We start from the raw sequence: 17,009 nt of genomic DNA on the forward strand, positions 1-17,009 counted from the left end.
CCTGATTGATATTTATTGAGCCCTCTACCCAGAAGCCACAGAATACACATTCTTCTCAAGTGCACATGAAACATTCTCCAGGATTGATCACATGCTGGGCCACAAAGGAAGCCTTGGTAAATTTAAGAAAATTGAAATCATATCAAGCATCTTTTCTGACCACAACACTATGAGATTAGAAATCAGCTACAAGAAAAAAACTGTAAAAAACACAAACACGTGGAGGCTAAACAATATGCTGCTGAACAACCACTGGATCCCCGAAGAAATCAAAGGGGAAATTAAAAAAAGACAGGGTGAACAGATGCACAGAAGGAAGCATAAGAGAGGAGAGGGGGAGAAGAGGAGGGGGAGGGGGAGAGAGAGGAGGTGGGCGGGGGGAGAGGAGAGAGGGGAGGGAGGGGAAGGAGAGGGGAAGAGAGAGGCGGGGGGAGGAGAAGAGGAGTGCCAGGAGTTTCAGTTCCTGCTCTTCCTAACATTTGGCAGCTTTATGATGAACCTCCCTTTTCTCCCACCTGAGCCGGTGTGAATGAACTTCTGCTTCTGCCAGTCAAAGTGGCCTGAATAGAACATTGTCTCTACCTGCCGTTCCTCCTTCCCCCTGGGGAGCCTTCCTCCTCCATCACGCCTGCCCCATCCAGTCCTTCAAGGCCTTGCTCTAGTGCCCCTGACTGCCCTAGACAGTTCCTGGGTCTGGAAGACTTCCTGTCTGAATCTTCCCCAATCTTCCAGAGCTAGCAGGAATGCCACCTCCTCCAGAAAGCCTCCCATGTCCCTCCCAGCTGGTCATCACCTCTTCCTTGCTTCTCTGAATTCCCTCAGTTCCTTGTTAACTTACCTGGCCTGGGGCAGATGCTGCTTTTGTGTGGGAACCAGATTCTGTGGACTGTTCATGACCAAGCCAGTCTCCAAACATGGGATAAGCCAACAGTTTCTAATGGGGCCATTTTGTTTGTTATTTTTTTTATTTTTATTGAAGTATTTTATTGAATTACAAAGTTGTGTTCGATTTTGGTATACAGCAAAGTGATTCATATATATATATGAATATGAATATATATTCATATATATGATATATACATATATATATCAGATTCTTTTCTATTACGGTTTATGACAGGATACTGAATATAGTTTCCTGTGCTATACAGAAGGACCTTGTTGTTTATCCACTTTATATATAGTACTTTATATCTGCTAATCCCAGACTCCTAATTTATCCCTCCCCCATCTTTCCCCTTTGGTAACCATAAATTTGTTTTCTGTGTCTGTGAGTCTGTTTCTGTTTTGTAAATAAGTTCACTTGTATCATTTTTTTTAGATTCCATATATAAGTGATATATTTGTCTTACTCTGACTTAACGTCACTTAGTATGATAATCTCTATGTCCACCCATGTTGCTGCAGATGGCATTATTTTATTCTCTTTTATGGCCGAGTAGTATTCCATTGTATATATGTACCACATCTTCTTTATCCATCCATCAGTGGACATTTATGTTGCTTCCATGTCTTGGCAATTGTAAATAGTGCTGCAATGAACGTAGGGGTGCATGTATTTTTTGAATTAGAGTTTTATCTAGGTATATACCCAGGAGTGGGATTGCTAGATCACATAGTAGCTCTATTTTTAGCTTTTTAAGGAAACTCCATACTGTTCTCCATAGTGGCTGTACCCATTTACATTCCCACCAACAGTGTAGGAGGGTTCCCTTTTCTCCACACCCTCTCCAGCATTTGTTATTTGTAGACTTTTTGATGATGGCCATTCTGACTGGTGTGAGGTGATACCTCATTGTAGTTTTGATTTGCATTTCTCTAATGATTAATGATGTTGAGTATTCTTTCATGTGTTTGTTGGCAGTCTGTATATCTTCTTTGGAGAAATGTCTATTTAGGTCTTCTGCCCATTTTTTGATTGGGTTGTTTGTTTTTTTGTTGTTGAGCTGTATGATTGTTTGTGTATTTTGGAAATTAATCCCTAGTTGGTTGCATCATTTGCAAATATTTTCTCCCATTCTGTAGGTTGTCTTTTTGTTTTGTTTATGGTTTCCTTCGCTGTGCAAAAGCTTATTAGTTTGATTAAGTCCCATTTGTTATTTTTGCTTTTATTTCTATTGCCTTGGGAGACTGACCTAAGAAAACATTGCTACAATTTATGTCAGAGAGTGTTTCGTGGGGCCGTGTTGGAAATTTTCGTTTTCAGTTGTCACAGTGGCTGAGGTGAGGGGTTTCCCACAGAGAGTGGGACGGAATCATACATGAAGAGTAGTTCCATGTCCCACATGACTCTGAAATGTCACATGGATAATACATACCCTGTATAATTATCTCATCCTAGAAACTAATTCTCTTTGACATCAAATTTGTTGAACAGTTGTAGTATGAAACTGAGTTTTCTGAGACTACAACTGCTGAGTAATGACTGTGCTTTGTTTGGTTGGGATTTTACCCAGTGTTTTTCATCATTTGAGAAAATCACATCGCACAGCGGGCACGTCACTTGAAGCATTTGTGTTGCCTCTACTGCACCTTGTGTTCGTAACTGTTACATTCACTGCGGTTTCACATATAGGTGCAAGCATCTAACTACATCATCATGTTTCCTGATGTGCTAATGCCTGACCACTTATAGTCAAAATATGCATTTTTATATCATAAATCACTTTTCTGAGAGTTCTCTTTTATATTATATTCAGAGCATTATATTGATTTTTTGACTGTATAGGTATGTTGTATTATTTATGAATTTCATTTTAGGATAACAAAGGTGTCTTTAAAAATATTCCTTACCAATGGGGGCATTGCGTCTGAGGGTGCTGAGGACCATTGGCCCTGCTAGTGGATGCTCTTCTGCTGGGTGTGAGGGTGTGGGTGTGCTCAGGGCGGTGATTCCCGGGGCGCTGGAGCTGACGCAAGCTGCCCCACACCGGGTGCCTTCTGGGGAGCACCTGCTGGTCGCCTGATGTGTGAGGCAAGTCCTGGATCCCAGGGTGGAAAGAGAAGGCTAGCACTGTCCCCTGGGAGACAAGACTGAAAACTGGATTCAGGGCAAGAGGAGTGCAGGGGGTGGGGGGAAACCTGCCCATGTTCTGTGAGATCAGAGGTTTGCAGAAAGGGTGGAGATGGAGGTACCATCACGAGACCAAAACTGGGAGCTGGAAAATTACAGCTTTGGGCGATTACGGATCTCACTGCTATGAATGTTCTAGTACGTGTGTTGGGTGAACACGTACTCACTTTTCCATCGGTAAACACCTAGGAGTGAGTTGCCGAGCTATCGTATGTGCCTATATTCAGCTTTAGTAGACAATGACGGGAGTTTTCCAAAGAGGTTGAAGCAATTTCCACTCCCACCAGCCAATGCACGAGCCTGAATAGGAACCCTATTCAGCAGCATAACAACGACAAGCAATGACCAGGAAGCCCCTCACAGACACTGTGTAGAGCCAAAGAAGGACACAAGAATTCACGTTCATATAAAGTTCAAATACAGGCACAAGGACTCCCCAGGGCTAGCAGCCAGGGTGGTGCACAGGGAGCAGTGCAGAGACTGGACAGGAGCTGAAAAGGCTTCTAGAGGCCGGGGAGTTCTGTGCCTCCACCCAAGTGCTGGCTTCTAGGTTGTGTCCCCTTTGCAGGAATCCAGTGGGCTGTACACTTAGGATCCGTGTCCTTCCTGCCAGGTACACTTCAACACTGAACATGCACTAACACTGAACACGGGCATGTGACAAGGAAGCTGTAAGTATCCAGGGTCCTCTCTTCATCTCCTCACACCTGTGTCTGGAGACATTAAACCTTAGCTCTCCAGTGAGCATGGGTGACCTCGAATGTCTGTGTAGAGTCTGGAGTCAAATCTATGTTTGGAATCCTGGCTCTGGGTCTGATCAGCGCTGCCCCCAGCCCTGCTGCCTCCCCCCTCAGAACAGTTCCTTCTGGGCACAGCATCAAGGGTATTAACAGACACTGCCTTCTCCCCAGCTGTTGGGGGTACCTTATGAGTAAGTTTGAACTTGGCGTTCCTTGTCCCATCTACAGAGTGACCAGTCAGGGTCTGGAGAAGCAGCCCTGGACCTCGTGATGGTCACAGTGGCCACACCATCTGTTCATTTATCCAGTGAAAGCAGGGGAGGGCTAGATCAGGTACAGGCAGGTGGTGCGCTCACACCCAACAGCCTGGAAATGAGACTTGAAAATGAGACGTAGTCTTCCCGGGCGTGGTGGACACCCAGAGGCCCTAGCACTGACCCCACGCTAATGAGCATTGTTTTCTTTGAACAGCCCTTCCCGGCCTGGATCAGAAGAAGCGTGGCGGCCACAGAGCATGCTGCCTGCTGACCCCCCCGCCACCCCCTCTGTTCCCACCACCGTTCTTCAGAGGGGGCCGAAGTCCGGTGAGTAGCTTTGGGCTCATGAGAGAGCAGAAATGCAGGTCCCAGGGCCACCACACAGCTCACCTTCTCCCCCACTGCTCAGTGGGAGTCTGTCCGGAGGGATCTAGCTCTCTGCCCTCACGTGGTACGCAGAGCCCAGATTGGACATTTAGCTGTTTCTGGTACGTGTCTCTTCTCTCACCGCCTTAAACAAGTAATGAAGGGAAATGCTTCTCAGCAGGGAATTGGACTTGGCAAGGTGTCCCATCCTCTCAAAAACATTGAGGTGAATTTATAACTTTCTGGGCTCCTATCAGTGGCTCCGACATGGAATTTTCCCTTCTGTCTTTCTTCTCCCCAAGTGCTTGCTTGTGAAATTCCCTTCCGCAGTCCGAATTGAACTTACACCATATCCATGAGGTGACACAGGAAACAGTCCTGTGAGAGGGAACGGAAGTGGGGAGAGAGGAAAAGGTGAGGAAAGAGCAGGGTCGGAGAAGCTGACCTAGAAGATAGCTGGCCAGGGCATTTCAGGGATTTGAGATGCTCAGATCTTTCCAGAACCTCTTAGACCTGTACCCCCCAGTACAGTAACCACTGGCCCTATGTGACCAGCTCCAGTTGAGATGTGCTGAGTGTAAAATACACATTGGATGCATTTTATAAGAATGTAAAATATCTCAGTAATTTTTTTACATTGAATATACATTGAAATAATAATACTTGGGATGTATTGGGTAAGATAAAATACTTATTAAAATTAATTTCACTTGTTTCCTTTTACCTTTTTCATGTGGCTACCAGGAAATTTTGAACTATATAGGATGTCTCGCATTGGTGGCTCACATTATATTTTTCTTGGACGGTGCTGTCCTGGACATTGGATAAAAGGCCCCTGAGTGAGCTTCCTAACTCCGTCTGAGAGGTCATTATCTCTCTGTAATCCATTCAAACCAGGTTTGTCTCAGAGCAGATGAGAGAATGGAAACTGGAGACCCAGAGGTCACCTTCTTGAGACGCCCACTGGGTGTCAGGGAAACGCCAGCCTCAGGGGCTGGGCTATAGAACAGGTCTGTGTCCAGGAGGTAACCATTCTTCTGTCCCCCAAGTCTGACCTGTAACCTGTGTCGCTTTGCCTTGAAGCTTCTCTCCCCAGACATGAAGAATCTCGTCCTGGAACTGGAGACCACACGGCCCCCATGCGTGCAAGGGTCGCTCAGCTCCCCCGGGCCTCCGGGGCCCCAGGTCGGTGCATCCCCCAGGCCCTACCCCGCTGTCCTCTGTTCAGAGCAGGGATGCCCTCTGGGCAGAGCTGCCCGTTTTCAGGTGACATGAGGTTGTCTTCCTGCCCTGGAGGAGCCACATGGACAGAACACTGGTTCACCTCTGGGGGATTCTGCCTCCCAGCCTTGATGTCCTCCTCCACACAATGGGGATAATAACTTCCCTTGCAGTACTGGATTTGGGGGGTGACCAAGTGAGCTGCTTGGTCGCTTGGGCACCCCCAAAGTGGTGATAATGGGTGTGGTTATTATTATAGTTATCGCCAGACAAACATTTGATGACAATGTGACCCCACCAGTGGACCCAGAGGTACCTGCATTCAGTCCAGAAAAATGGAGGTAACAGGGAACTTGTTACCCTGAGCTCAGTTTGGCCCCCAGATACTGGCACCACGTAGCTCACCTCTCCCCACCAAAGCTCAAGTAAGAGTGAGAAGCAGGCAAAATGCTAGAGAAAGGATTTTCTAGGCAGACAAAGAGTACCCTCCAGAGACCCTGTCTCACGGACTCCTGGCCCCTCTGGCCGGCCTGAGAGAGGGGGTCCATCGAGGAGGAACATCCCTCAGCCTGGGGTCTGGGCCTGCCATGGGGACGGGAAAGAGGAATTATGTCACCCTTCCTGGGGAACCCCTCCTGTGGCTTTCCATCATGGGAAGAAGACCAGACAAACTCCTCACCCTGGGAGCAAAGCCCACACGCGGGGACCCGTTATCTCCTGCATCACCTCAAACGACCACCACTGCCCACTCAATGCAGCCACAGTGCACCTGTTGAGTCCTCAAGCACCCGAAGCTTGCTCCAGCCTTAGGGCCCTGAGGCTTGTGGCTCCGGCTGTTTGGCACTTTCTGCCTTCTTATTTTCACCATGACCAGCTCCTTTGTCCCTCAGCACTCAGTGTGCCCACCACCTCCTCAGACACGTCTGCTCGACCACTCCGCCTGCAGTACCCTCCCCGTCACTCTCCACCCAATGACCTATTTTCTTTCTCAGCAGAGTTTTCTCACGTTGTTATGGTTTTCTTATTTTTTGTTCCTGGCTCCTTGGTCTCCCCTCCATAAATTGTCAGCTCTATGGCCGGGGTTGGCAAACTATGGCCAGGGGTCCAATCTGGCTTTTTTTTGTAGTTAAATATTATCGTCTCTGGCTGCTTTTGCACTAACAGGTAGAGTTGAGTAGTTGTGACAGAATTGCTATATCAGAGCCAAAGCCTAAGATACTTCCTATCTGGCTTCTTACAGAACCAGTAAACTGACCCCTGGTCTTGCGAGCAGGAACATTGTCTACCTTGCTCATGCTGTGTGCCCAGCCCACACCAGTGCCCGGGGTGTAGAGCTTCCCCATCAATATTTGTTGAATGCAATGAGGAAAACAGGTGGACCAGAGCTGCCACAGAGGGGCTGGGGAGTCCGCATAAAGGCATGGTGGGCACCCAAGGGTCAGCTCTGGGGGGATTTCTATCTTCCCAGCCTTGAAGTCCATGCTGACAGCAAGTGATAGACAGCACATGAGAAACGATGCTGAAAGCTCAGCCTCCCTGCACTGGTGCCGAATCAAATCTCAGAGACAGAGTTTTGGGTGAAGTAGAAGAGGACAGCTTTATTACTTTGCCAGGCAAAGGGGGCCACAGCGGGCTAATGCCCTCAGAACTGTGTGTCCCAACCCCAGAGGACTGGATGAAGAGTTTTATAACAGTGGTTCAAGGGTGGGGTCTCTGACAAGATTAGGGTGTGAGCAGGGCCTGCCCTCCTTCAACCTCATCTCCTCACCTTGATGAGCTTCTCTGGTCCCTTTAATCTTGCCTCAGGTGGTCTCCTGGCTGCTCGTCCTTTGTTCGAATCCACCCTTTGGAACTCAGGGAAGGTCATAGAGGCTGGAGTCTTGCCTACAAGAAACAGGGGACAGTAAGGCCAGACACTATAAAGCTCTTAGAGGAAAACATAGGCAGAACACACTATGACATAAATCACAGCAAGATCCTTTTTGACACCCTTCCTAGAGAAATGGAAATAAAACCAAAAATAAGCAAATGGGACCTAATGAAACTTCAAAGCTTTCGCACAGCAAAGGAAACCATAAACAAGATGAAAAGACAACCCTCAGAATGGGAGAAAATATTTGCATATGAAGCAACTGACAAAGGATTAATCTCCAAAATTTACAAGCAGCTCATACAGCTCAATATCAAAGAAACAAACAACCCATTCCAAAAATGGGCAGAAAACCTAAACAGACATTTCTGCAAAGAAGATATACAGATTGCCAACAAACACATGAAAGGATGCTCAACATCACTAATCATTAGAGAAATGAAAATCAAAACTACAATGAGTTATCACCTCACATCAGTCAGAATGGCCATCATCAAAAAAATCTACAAACAATAAATGCTGGAGAGGGTGTGGAGAAAAGGGAACCCTCTAGCACTGTTGGTGGGAATGTAAATTGATACAGCCACTATGGAGAACAGTATAGAGGTTCCTTAAAAAACTAAAAATAGAACTACCATATGACCCAGCAATCCCACTACTGGGCATATACCCTGAGAAAAACATAATTTGAAAAGAGTCATATACCACAATGTTCATTGCAGCTCTATTTACAATAGCCAGGACATGGAAGCAACCTAAGTGCCCATCGACAGATGAACAGATAAAGAAGATGTGGCACATATATACAATGGAATATTACTCAGCCATAAAAAGAAACGAAATTGAGTTATTTGTGGTGAGGTGGAAGGACCTACTGTCTGTCATACAGAGTGAAATAAGTCAGAAAGAGAAAAATAAAACGAATACTGTATGCTAACACATATATGTGGAATCTAAAAAAAAAGAAAAGGTTCTGAAGAACCTAGGGTCAGGACAGGAATAAAGAAGCAGACGTAGAGAATAGACTTAAGGACATGGGGAGGGGGAAGGGTAAGCTGGGACGAAGTGAGAGAGTGGCATGGACTCCCGTGGCCGGGCCGTGGGACAAAAACGCACTCTTCACATCTTAAAACAGAAGACTTTTGCTGTACCTGGTACCCATAGATCCACCATGGGAATTTCTGTGTCAGCTGCTCCTGCGAGCAAAGGCTAACTTCTGCCTTGTCTGGGCCCCAGGGAAACTTGGTAAGAGCAGCCGAAAAGACGTGAGAGGTGGTGCAGCATCTCGTTGTCAGCAAATAGCATATCTTCACGTCTCTTTAGCTGCTCTCACCAAGCACTTAGGATGTTTCGGGCAACCCAAGAATTCCAGGGAGAAAATGAAAATCACAGAGAGTAGGTGTGTGACCATTCATTACAATGGTGCTACTGGAAACAGCCTGGAGAAAGCAAGAAGAGGGGGCCTAGGGAGGAGGGTCCTGGGCTGGAGAGTGTGGAGTGTCCTTCCTGCCGTGTCTGGAGCCCTGAATCTGCAGAGAGAAGGAGGCTGCTGAGGAGCTAGGGCCCAAGGAGCGCCTCCCTGCCTTGGCTTCCTCCCACAGGCCTGCCTTGGGCTCATGCATGCTTTCTTCACTTCTTATCTTGATTGTGTAGGGCCCGCCTGGGCTTCCCGGCAAGACAGGACCAAAGGGAGAAAAGGTACGAACCACCTGTGTCTTCACCCCACCTCTCCTTGGTAGTTCCAGCCTGTTTTCTGGGGGCGCCACTGAGGGTTTGCAAGTTCAGATTTCAAAGCACGTGCTAATCCTGCCTTAAGTGCGTGAGGATGGGCTCCGGGGTGACTGGGCTGCTGAAGGTGTGGGACCCCGCCGGTGCATCTGGGGGGGCTGCCTGACATGGCGGGGGTGCTGTGAACCGCCAGGTGACCAAGCCGCATGGGCATGCCCGCTCATCAGCCCTGCTAAGCCCTCTGATTCCAGAACTTTTCCTCCAAAGCAGCCTCTGCTTACCTGTCTTCTCCATCCACAGGGGGAGCTTGGCCGACCGGGAAGGAAGGTATGGTCCATGCTGTTCTGTCAGCATTACGCGGGCAGCTGTGCTCGGTGTGCATGAGTGTGCGCACTCCTAGGGGTGGGGACCAGCCGCACACCTCCGCGGCCCTGATACCCAGATGGCTGATGACAGCGCTGCCATCCTGATGAGGACAGTAGTGACTGGCATTTGGACTTCTGCCAGAGGCTGCCAAGCCTGGCCAGATTTCCCCCAGCCTCACACCACCTCATCCTGCCATCCATCAGAGAAACCCTCCAAGGAAGGCCTCAGCCAGAGGCACCAAATGACTCTCACTGTCAATTTGATTAAAGTGGAATAAAGTGTCAGACAGAAACAAATGGCTTTGCTTTAAGGCCCAGCTGAAATAAGTGGGAGTTACTTCAGGTCACAGGGACTCAGTAAACCAAACACATGTTATTAAGGTTCTCATTAGTGTCAGGAAGGAGTCAACCCCCTGCCGCTTGCTGTAGTCAATGGATGCTGGCACTGAAATTGTAGGTCTTTGTGATATAGAAGAAGGTTCAAAACTTTGGCCAAGAAAGATGCCTCTGGTTCTAAATATAAATTACTATTTTCCCCGTTAAATGTTTTATTCAAATACTTTCACTATTTTCACTATAAGGCCTCAAACAGACCTTTGTAAGGCAAAATTCCAACCCTTGAAGGCACAGCTGACCACTCCAGTCAAGGCCCAGCGGTCGACTGAAGTGCTGGGTTGGGAGGATTCTGCCATCGTCTCCATGCTCAGGACTAACGAGGGCCGTGATTGATTAGTGATGTCTGCCGTGGATGAGGAAGGCAGGAGCAGGAACTAGCACACATGCCAGTGCCTGTGATGTCTGGGTAGGGGCTGAGCCTTCCACATCTCCAGCTTGGCTAACTGAAATGAGCCAGTGGGTGCAGAGGTCAACATAGACCCCAAGTCGCTGCTCCCATGCTCTCTTGCAGGGCTTACTCTTCCATAGCTCCTTGGCTTATGTTGGGTTCCCTAGACACAGAGATAGAGATGGTCCATGCCATGTGCAAGTGAATTAATGATTAAGGGAGCTCTCTCCAGAGGAGCCTGAGGGGAGGGGAGACCCAGATGGGGCAGGGAAAGAAACCCAGCATGGGGTGGTATCAGATGACATCCAACTTCAGTCTGATCCCTAGGGGAGCTCTGGAGTGTGAATGGCACCAGAGAATTTGTCCTGCCTTACCTTGATGTAAGGGGGCTGGGCTGTTGGCTGCAGGAAGGGGAGGTACATCAATTGCTGGGCAGCTCCAATTGCCCCCGGCAAACCCACACTTGCAGGTTGTAAGAAGGAAAGTGTTGGTACAGCAAGGAAGGTAGCCCCTGGGAAATGGGCATGCTGAGCAGGGGGGGAAGACCTTGAGGGAGTACCCCCAGCATCTGCTGCTGCTCTCCAAACATAATCCTCTCCCCTCCTACACTGCCTCCTTGGGGAGACCTATGGGAATGCAGGGGACATTTGGGTGGATGGGTAGAGATGATAACAATCGAAGAACCAAGAAGTTTAGAATCCCTTCCCTATCACCTTCCATTTCTTGAATAGAAAAATCTTGTGTGTCGACATAATGTGACACCAAGGGCTTTAACTCATACCCGAGTGGCCCAACTTTCTAGGCCATCAGTCTTTGGAGGGTGGGGATGAGGGTCCTGGGGCCATGCTTGGAGGCCCCATACTCCCCTCTAGGCCACAGAGATAAATGTGTGTTTTTAGAGGGAGGGAAACAAACCCAGTTGTCCTGACTTTTGTTCTCTGTCTTTGAAGGGCAGACCCGGCCCCCCAGGTGTTCCTGGCATGCCTGGGCCTGTTGGCTGGCCCGGCCCTGAAGGCCCCAGGGTAAGTGTGGCAGCTCTCAGGGCTCCAGTGGCATCAGAACTGGAGGGGAGAAGATGGCGGCTCCCCAGGCCCCTGGCACATAGTCGGTGAAACTCACTTCCTCCAGATGGGGAGGAAGGAGAGAGCCTGAGGACTGACCCGAGGTCCCTAAACACTTCCTCCTTTGCTTGGACAGCAAGACCTTGGTCAGTCCCACAGCTCAGCTTCTGTGAGAGGAGAAACGAGGGGCTGCCACCTCTTTCCCAGCAGCCCGGTCCTCCTTTGTCCTGAGAGTTAGTGTGCAATTCTTTGGTTCCCTGAGATGACGCAAGAGGGGCTTGTGCCTAGGAAGCTGTTGGCCTGTCATGCAGGGGGTGGAGGGTGAGGGCATGGGAGTTGGGGGCTGGAACAACGGAAATCCTATATTCACAGAGGGATTGCCAAATGCTGGTGAAATCCCCGTCCTCAGACAGGTTAGGAAAAGCTAATACATCCACACCCATGTCTTTTTACACACTTTGGTCATAGACTATTGGGTGCAGAGGCCACGACTCCGAAATTTGACCTGCAGAAGTCAGGGGTGAGCAGGTGAATGTCGCTGTCTGCTCTGACTCACTTATTGGCTGTATTTATTCTGAGAATAGAAAATTGTTCCCAGTCCTCTTAGGAAAAGTGCCAAGGATATTTCTTGAAAAATCCACTGTATAGAGCTGAGCCGTCCAATATGGCAGCCACTAGCCACATGTGGCTACTGAACCCTTGAAACATGCCTAGTGCCACTGAGGAACTGAATATTTAATTTTAATGAATTTAAGTTTGAATTTAAAAACCTGTACTCAATTCAGTTAGTTGAAAATATATAAGTATTTTGGAGTAAATTGAGTATGTGAATCTGCTTTTTTAACTATAAATTTTTTGAAATCTAAATACAGATCAAGTATTTGAGATGAAAATTTAGCACCTGAATTGAGATGTGATTTAAATGTAAAATACACAACAGATTTCAAATATTTATTATGAAAAATGGATTGTAAACCTCTCATGAATAATTTTTACATTGATGGCATGTTTAAAATGATAATTAGATTAAATTAATTAGAGTAAATAAAATATGTTGTTAAAGTTAATTCCATCTGTTTAGTTTTACTTTTAATGTGACTTCTAAAAAAAGTTTAATATTAAGCATGTGGTTCACCTTATATTTCTACCGTTTATCGCTGGTTAAAATTTTTCAGCACAAAGGGCATTGAAAGTTCCAACTGTAAACCATTCTGAGGGGTAACAGATCCCACCCATGAATCCTAGTCCCCAGCCTCCGTAGTATACACCCAGAGGCTGATGTTCACTCTGCTTGGCTGCAAACGTAGGGTAAGAGTATATGGAAACATCAGAAAGGCCCTCACTATGCAAAGAGTAGAACAGATGTAGTTTTTTGGGGGTGTGGATACCTTGTCCTTTGAGGCCCCAGTGCCTGCATGCTCTCTCCCCCTCCCTTTCCCAGCCTTCTCTGGGAGAAGATCAAACATCAATTTACAACATGTTAGTGAGCATTTAGTTGGAAGATCTGCTTTACCTTGGACAATTTCATTCTATGTTTCATGTCAAATACCAGAATGAAGTGTGGAGTCTGTAGTCTTGGGCCCCTGGGAGCCAGCAAGGGAGGATTTGGGGTCCTCAGATTCACAGGCCAGCCCCAGTGTCCCCAGTTCTATCCTGATCTTGCCCACGCCTTTCCTGGTTCAGTTTCTCTAGGAAATGTCACTGTAGGTCTTTTTCCCCCTTCTTCTGATTCCCACAGGGTGAAAAAGGTGACCTGGGGATGATGGGCTTGCCAGGGTCAAGAGGACCAATGGGCTCCAAGGTCAGTGTGTTGGTCCAGATAGATTTTTCCAGGCCTTCTTACTAAGGCTCTGGAGCAGCTGATGTCTATAAAGTGGGGACTGTGTAGCTGCCGTCCTGGGCTGGGGATTGTCACAGATATTGGAGAGCCCCTTGACAGAGTGTGCTTACCTTTACCAGCCCTTTGGGGGACATCGTGTCCTGGGACACAGGGGCAGAGGGATGCCATTCCTGCCGTTATCTTGGGCAGCGAGGGTCAAGCCCCTGGACAACAAGGCAGATGGAAACCTTTGTTTGGACCTTTGGGAGAGTAAGAAAAGCAGTGTTCTTTTTAGCCCTGGTTTAAACACAACCCTCAGGGACATCTTTGTATTTACTGCTGCAACTCCCCCACGCCCCCAAAAAAACGTGCAGCCCTATGTGGAGACACATCTCACCACCACATACAGGGATGGCTTCCACTCTTGCACCAAACCCAAAGGTCCTACAGGGCCGATTGTCAATTCACCTTCTGCTTTCTTTTAGGGCTACCCTGGATCCAGAGGGGAAAAGGTTGGTGCTTGTCTCTGATGGCTCCCCAGAGCCTGGTCTGGGCTGTTGGGTCTGGGGTCAGTGATGAGCAGAGGATGGGCCCAGGGGTCACTTTAGTCAGCGACTGCAGCCACCACTCCTAGATATTACCCTGTCCTTTGTCAGGGGGCTGCGAGACAGGAGTGAGGGGCCTCCTAGCCAGGGCAAGTGGGTTAGGGAGGAGCTCCTGGAGGAGGTGGAAGCCCCTCAGGCGGGGCAGTGAGAGCTGAAAGTTGTGCCAGGTGCAGTGTGAACACAGCTGACATGGGGTGCTGCACAAAAATAGCAGATGTGTTCTTAGAGCAAGCTTCTACCACACAACCTTCTTGTCTGTCAAAAACGGAGCAAAACCCAAATAACCCAGCCAGACCCTGGGGACAAATTTCCTAGAGGATAAGAGAAAATCTGGGACCCGGAATTTTTTGTGGGTTGTCCTTTATTAGTGTAGAGGTCTTTGAGGTCAAAATAGAAGTTTATCTCACAAAGCATGCCTTCCCTGGGCCAGTCTCCTAACCTCTGAGCCTGTTTCTTTGCCTGGGAAGTGAGGGTGCTGACCTATGGAGCTTTCAGTTTGAAATGCTCCAGTTCCCCCTCCCCCCCAGTGGAGTTAACACATTGACTCTCTCCTGTGGTTTCCTCCTAGGGATCCAGAGGTGAAAGGGGTGACTTGGGTCCCAAAGGAGAAAAGGTAATGGGCATTGCATAAAAATGATAAACTTCAACAGAAGTGGCAGCCCCTGCCCACCCCCATCTTGCAGGCTGACTGGCTGAATGAATGAATGAATGAATGGCTGACTGACTGACTGACTGTCAGAATGACTAACCAACTGACTCTCTGATTGACTAGCTGGCTGACTGACTGGCTGACTGGCTGTTTGTCTGACTGACTGACTGACTGACCGACTGGCTGACTGTCTGTCTGTCTGACTCACTGGCTAGCTAACTGGCTGACTGACCAACTGGCTGATGGCTGGCTGGCTGGCTGGCTGGCTGACTGACTGGTTGTCTGTCTGACTGACTGGCTATCTGACTGACTGACTGACTGACCGACTGTCTGACTGTCTGACTGACTGACTGGCTGACTGGCTGGCTGACTGACTGGCTGACTGACCGACTGTCTGACTGTCTGACTGACTGACTGGCTGACTGGTTGGCTGGCTGGCTGACTGACTGGCTGGCTGGCTGGCTGGCTGACCGACTGGCTGACTGACCGACTGGCTGACTGGCTGACTGACTGACTGACTGGCTGACTGGCTGGCTGACTGACTGACTGACTGGCTGACTGACTGACTGTCTGACTGGCTGGCTGGCTGGCTGGCTGACCAACTGGCTGACTGGCTGACTGACTGGCTGATCGTCTGACTGTCTGACTGACTGACTGGCTGGCTGGCTGGCTGGCTGACTGACCGACTGGCTGACTGACCGACTGGCTGACTGACTGACTGGCTGACTGGCTGACTGACTGACTGACTGGCTGACTGGCTGGCTGACTGACTGGCTGACTGGCTGACTGACTGACTGGCTGACTGACCAACTGGCTGACTGGCTGACTGACTTGCTGACTGGCTGACTAACTGGCTGACTGGCTGACTGACCGACTGGCTGACTGGCTGACTGACTGGCTGACTGACCGACTGGCTGACTGGCTGACTGACTGGCTAACTGACCGACTGGCTGACTGACTGACTGACTGACTGACCGACTGGCTGACTGGCTGGCTGGCTGACTGACAGGACTTTATCTTGAAGAGCTGACCAAACTCTTCCTCAGCCCTTTCAAGCATTATTTCAGAGGCAGTCACTGTGTTTGTTGTTCTCTTCACAGGGTTTCCCAGGACTTCCTGGAATGTTGGGGCAGAAAGTAAGTACCTAGAAGTAGTAAAAATAGGTCTCAGTAACAAATTAGACCTTCCAAGCACAGCAAAAAGAGGTCTGCCTCTGCATTCATCAGGCATGAAAAGCGGGTTTCACTGTGGAAGTTTCTGGTTTGAAAGGGGAGCAAGTTGTTGAATGCATCAGTGGGACCTCCCTCCAGCTCAGTGGGAAGAAGGGATTCCCCACCTGAGGGCAGAGAGGCGTTCCCTGCATCTTCTGTCTGTCAGAGGGCTATGGGACTGTTCAAAAGCAGAAAGCTTTGTGCCCGGGTACTCAGACTGGAGCAGCAGTGCTCAAGGACCCTGGTGTGGGTTTGAGACCACTGCTGCCTGCACCCAGCTCAGCGCTCCTTCAAGGGGGCACATGCACTGCCGGAGGCCCACAGAGTTATTTTAGTGGGTGACAGCTGAAACATTTCTTATTTGATAGGTAAATTTATTATCTATTTAAGTATTTAGTGGGATTTGCTTGGGACGAGGCTTAATAAAAAAGGAGTTAGTTTGGTTGACTTAAAGAAAAAATATTCAGTGAATAACAATAGAATGGTGTGCAGATGTGATAAAAACTGTGAAAGTGGCAACTGAGTGACAGATTTTTTTAAACTTTTACTTAAGGTTAAGGAAGAGGTATGGGGGGGCGAGGGGAGTGTCAGAGAAAGGTGCTTGAATGATCACTTAGGACAACCACCATCACAATGGTGGTTCCTCATGCTGTAAGGCACTGACATTGGAAACTTATTTTTGCCTAAGCCTCAGAGCACGATATTCTTCAAACAGGCAAATGGGATGCTTTCTTAGAACTCTAAATTGTTTTCAAGTTCGCCTTAAAATTTTATTTTCCAAACCTGAATGAACAATTTTTATCTGACTTTCTCTTGTCAGTAGATCATATTTAAATAATTTCAATCATCCGACATGATTGTAATTTATCACTGCCTAAAGCTGTCAAAACCTCTGTCTCTGCTACCTACATAGAGTGTTGGGTTAAAAATAAATTAATAAGATTAATAGATTAATTAAGATTAATTAAGTTTAATTAAGATTAATAATCTATTAATAAGATTAATAGATTAATAAGCAAGTGAAAGGAAACATTAAGAGAGACAAATAATTTTATTTTTGTTTTCAAAATAGGTTAGTCTAGGTTTTCATTCACTGCAACAGTGGACATACATTCCTGTAAAATTAAGTAGGACAGCTTCTCTGGTCTCTGCACCATTTACTAGACTTGCCATACAGAGTTCTCTCTCCCTCCCAGGGCAGCCTGTTTAAGACAGAGCTGATGTGATGACCATAATTAGGTCTTTGGAGAGAAATTAGAT

At 47.9% G+C, this 17,009-nt stretch overlaps 1 protein-coding gene across 3 annotated transcripts in view; it reads left to right on the plus strand.

The window, feature by feature from the left end:
* Positions 1–17,009, plus strand: part of COLQ (collagen like tail subunit of asymmetric acetylcholinesterase) — a 63,126-nt gene that overhangs the window by 28,611 nt on the left and 17,506 nt on the right. For 2 of the 3 annotated variants that reach the window (XM_065876594.1, XM_065876595.1), the window contains exons 2-10: positions 4,285–4,397; positions 5,520–5,621; positions 9,181–9,225; positions 9,556–9,582; positions 11,355–11,426; positions 13,204–13,266; positions 13,770–13,796; positions 14,458–14,502; positions 15,639–15,674. In XM_065876594.1, coding sequence (XP_065732666.1) covers positions 4,285–4,397; positions 5,520–5,621; positions 9,181–9,225; positions 9,556–9,582; positions 11,355–11,426; positions 13,204–13,266; positions 13,770–13,796; positions 14,458–14,502; positions 15,639–15,674 — 530 coding nt within the window. The remainder of the gene's footprint in view (positions 1–4,284; positions 4,398–5,519; positions 5,622–9,180; positions 9,226–9,555; positions 9,583–11,354; positions 11,427–13,203; positions 13,267–13,769; positions 13,797–14,457; positions 14,503–15,638; positions 15,675–17,009) is intronic. The other variant, XM_065876596.1, reaches the window with a different exon arrangement.

The sequence above is a fragment of the Phocoena phocoena genome, chromosome 4 (genome assembly GCF_963924675.1).
Source record: "Phocoena phocoena chromosome 4, mPhoPho1.1, whole genome shotgun sequence".
NCBI lineage: Eukaryota > Metazoa > Chordata > Mammalia > Artiodactyla > Phocoenidae > Phocoena > Phocoena phocoena.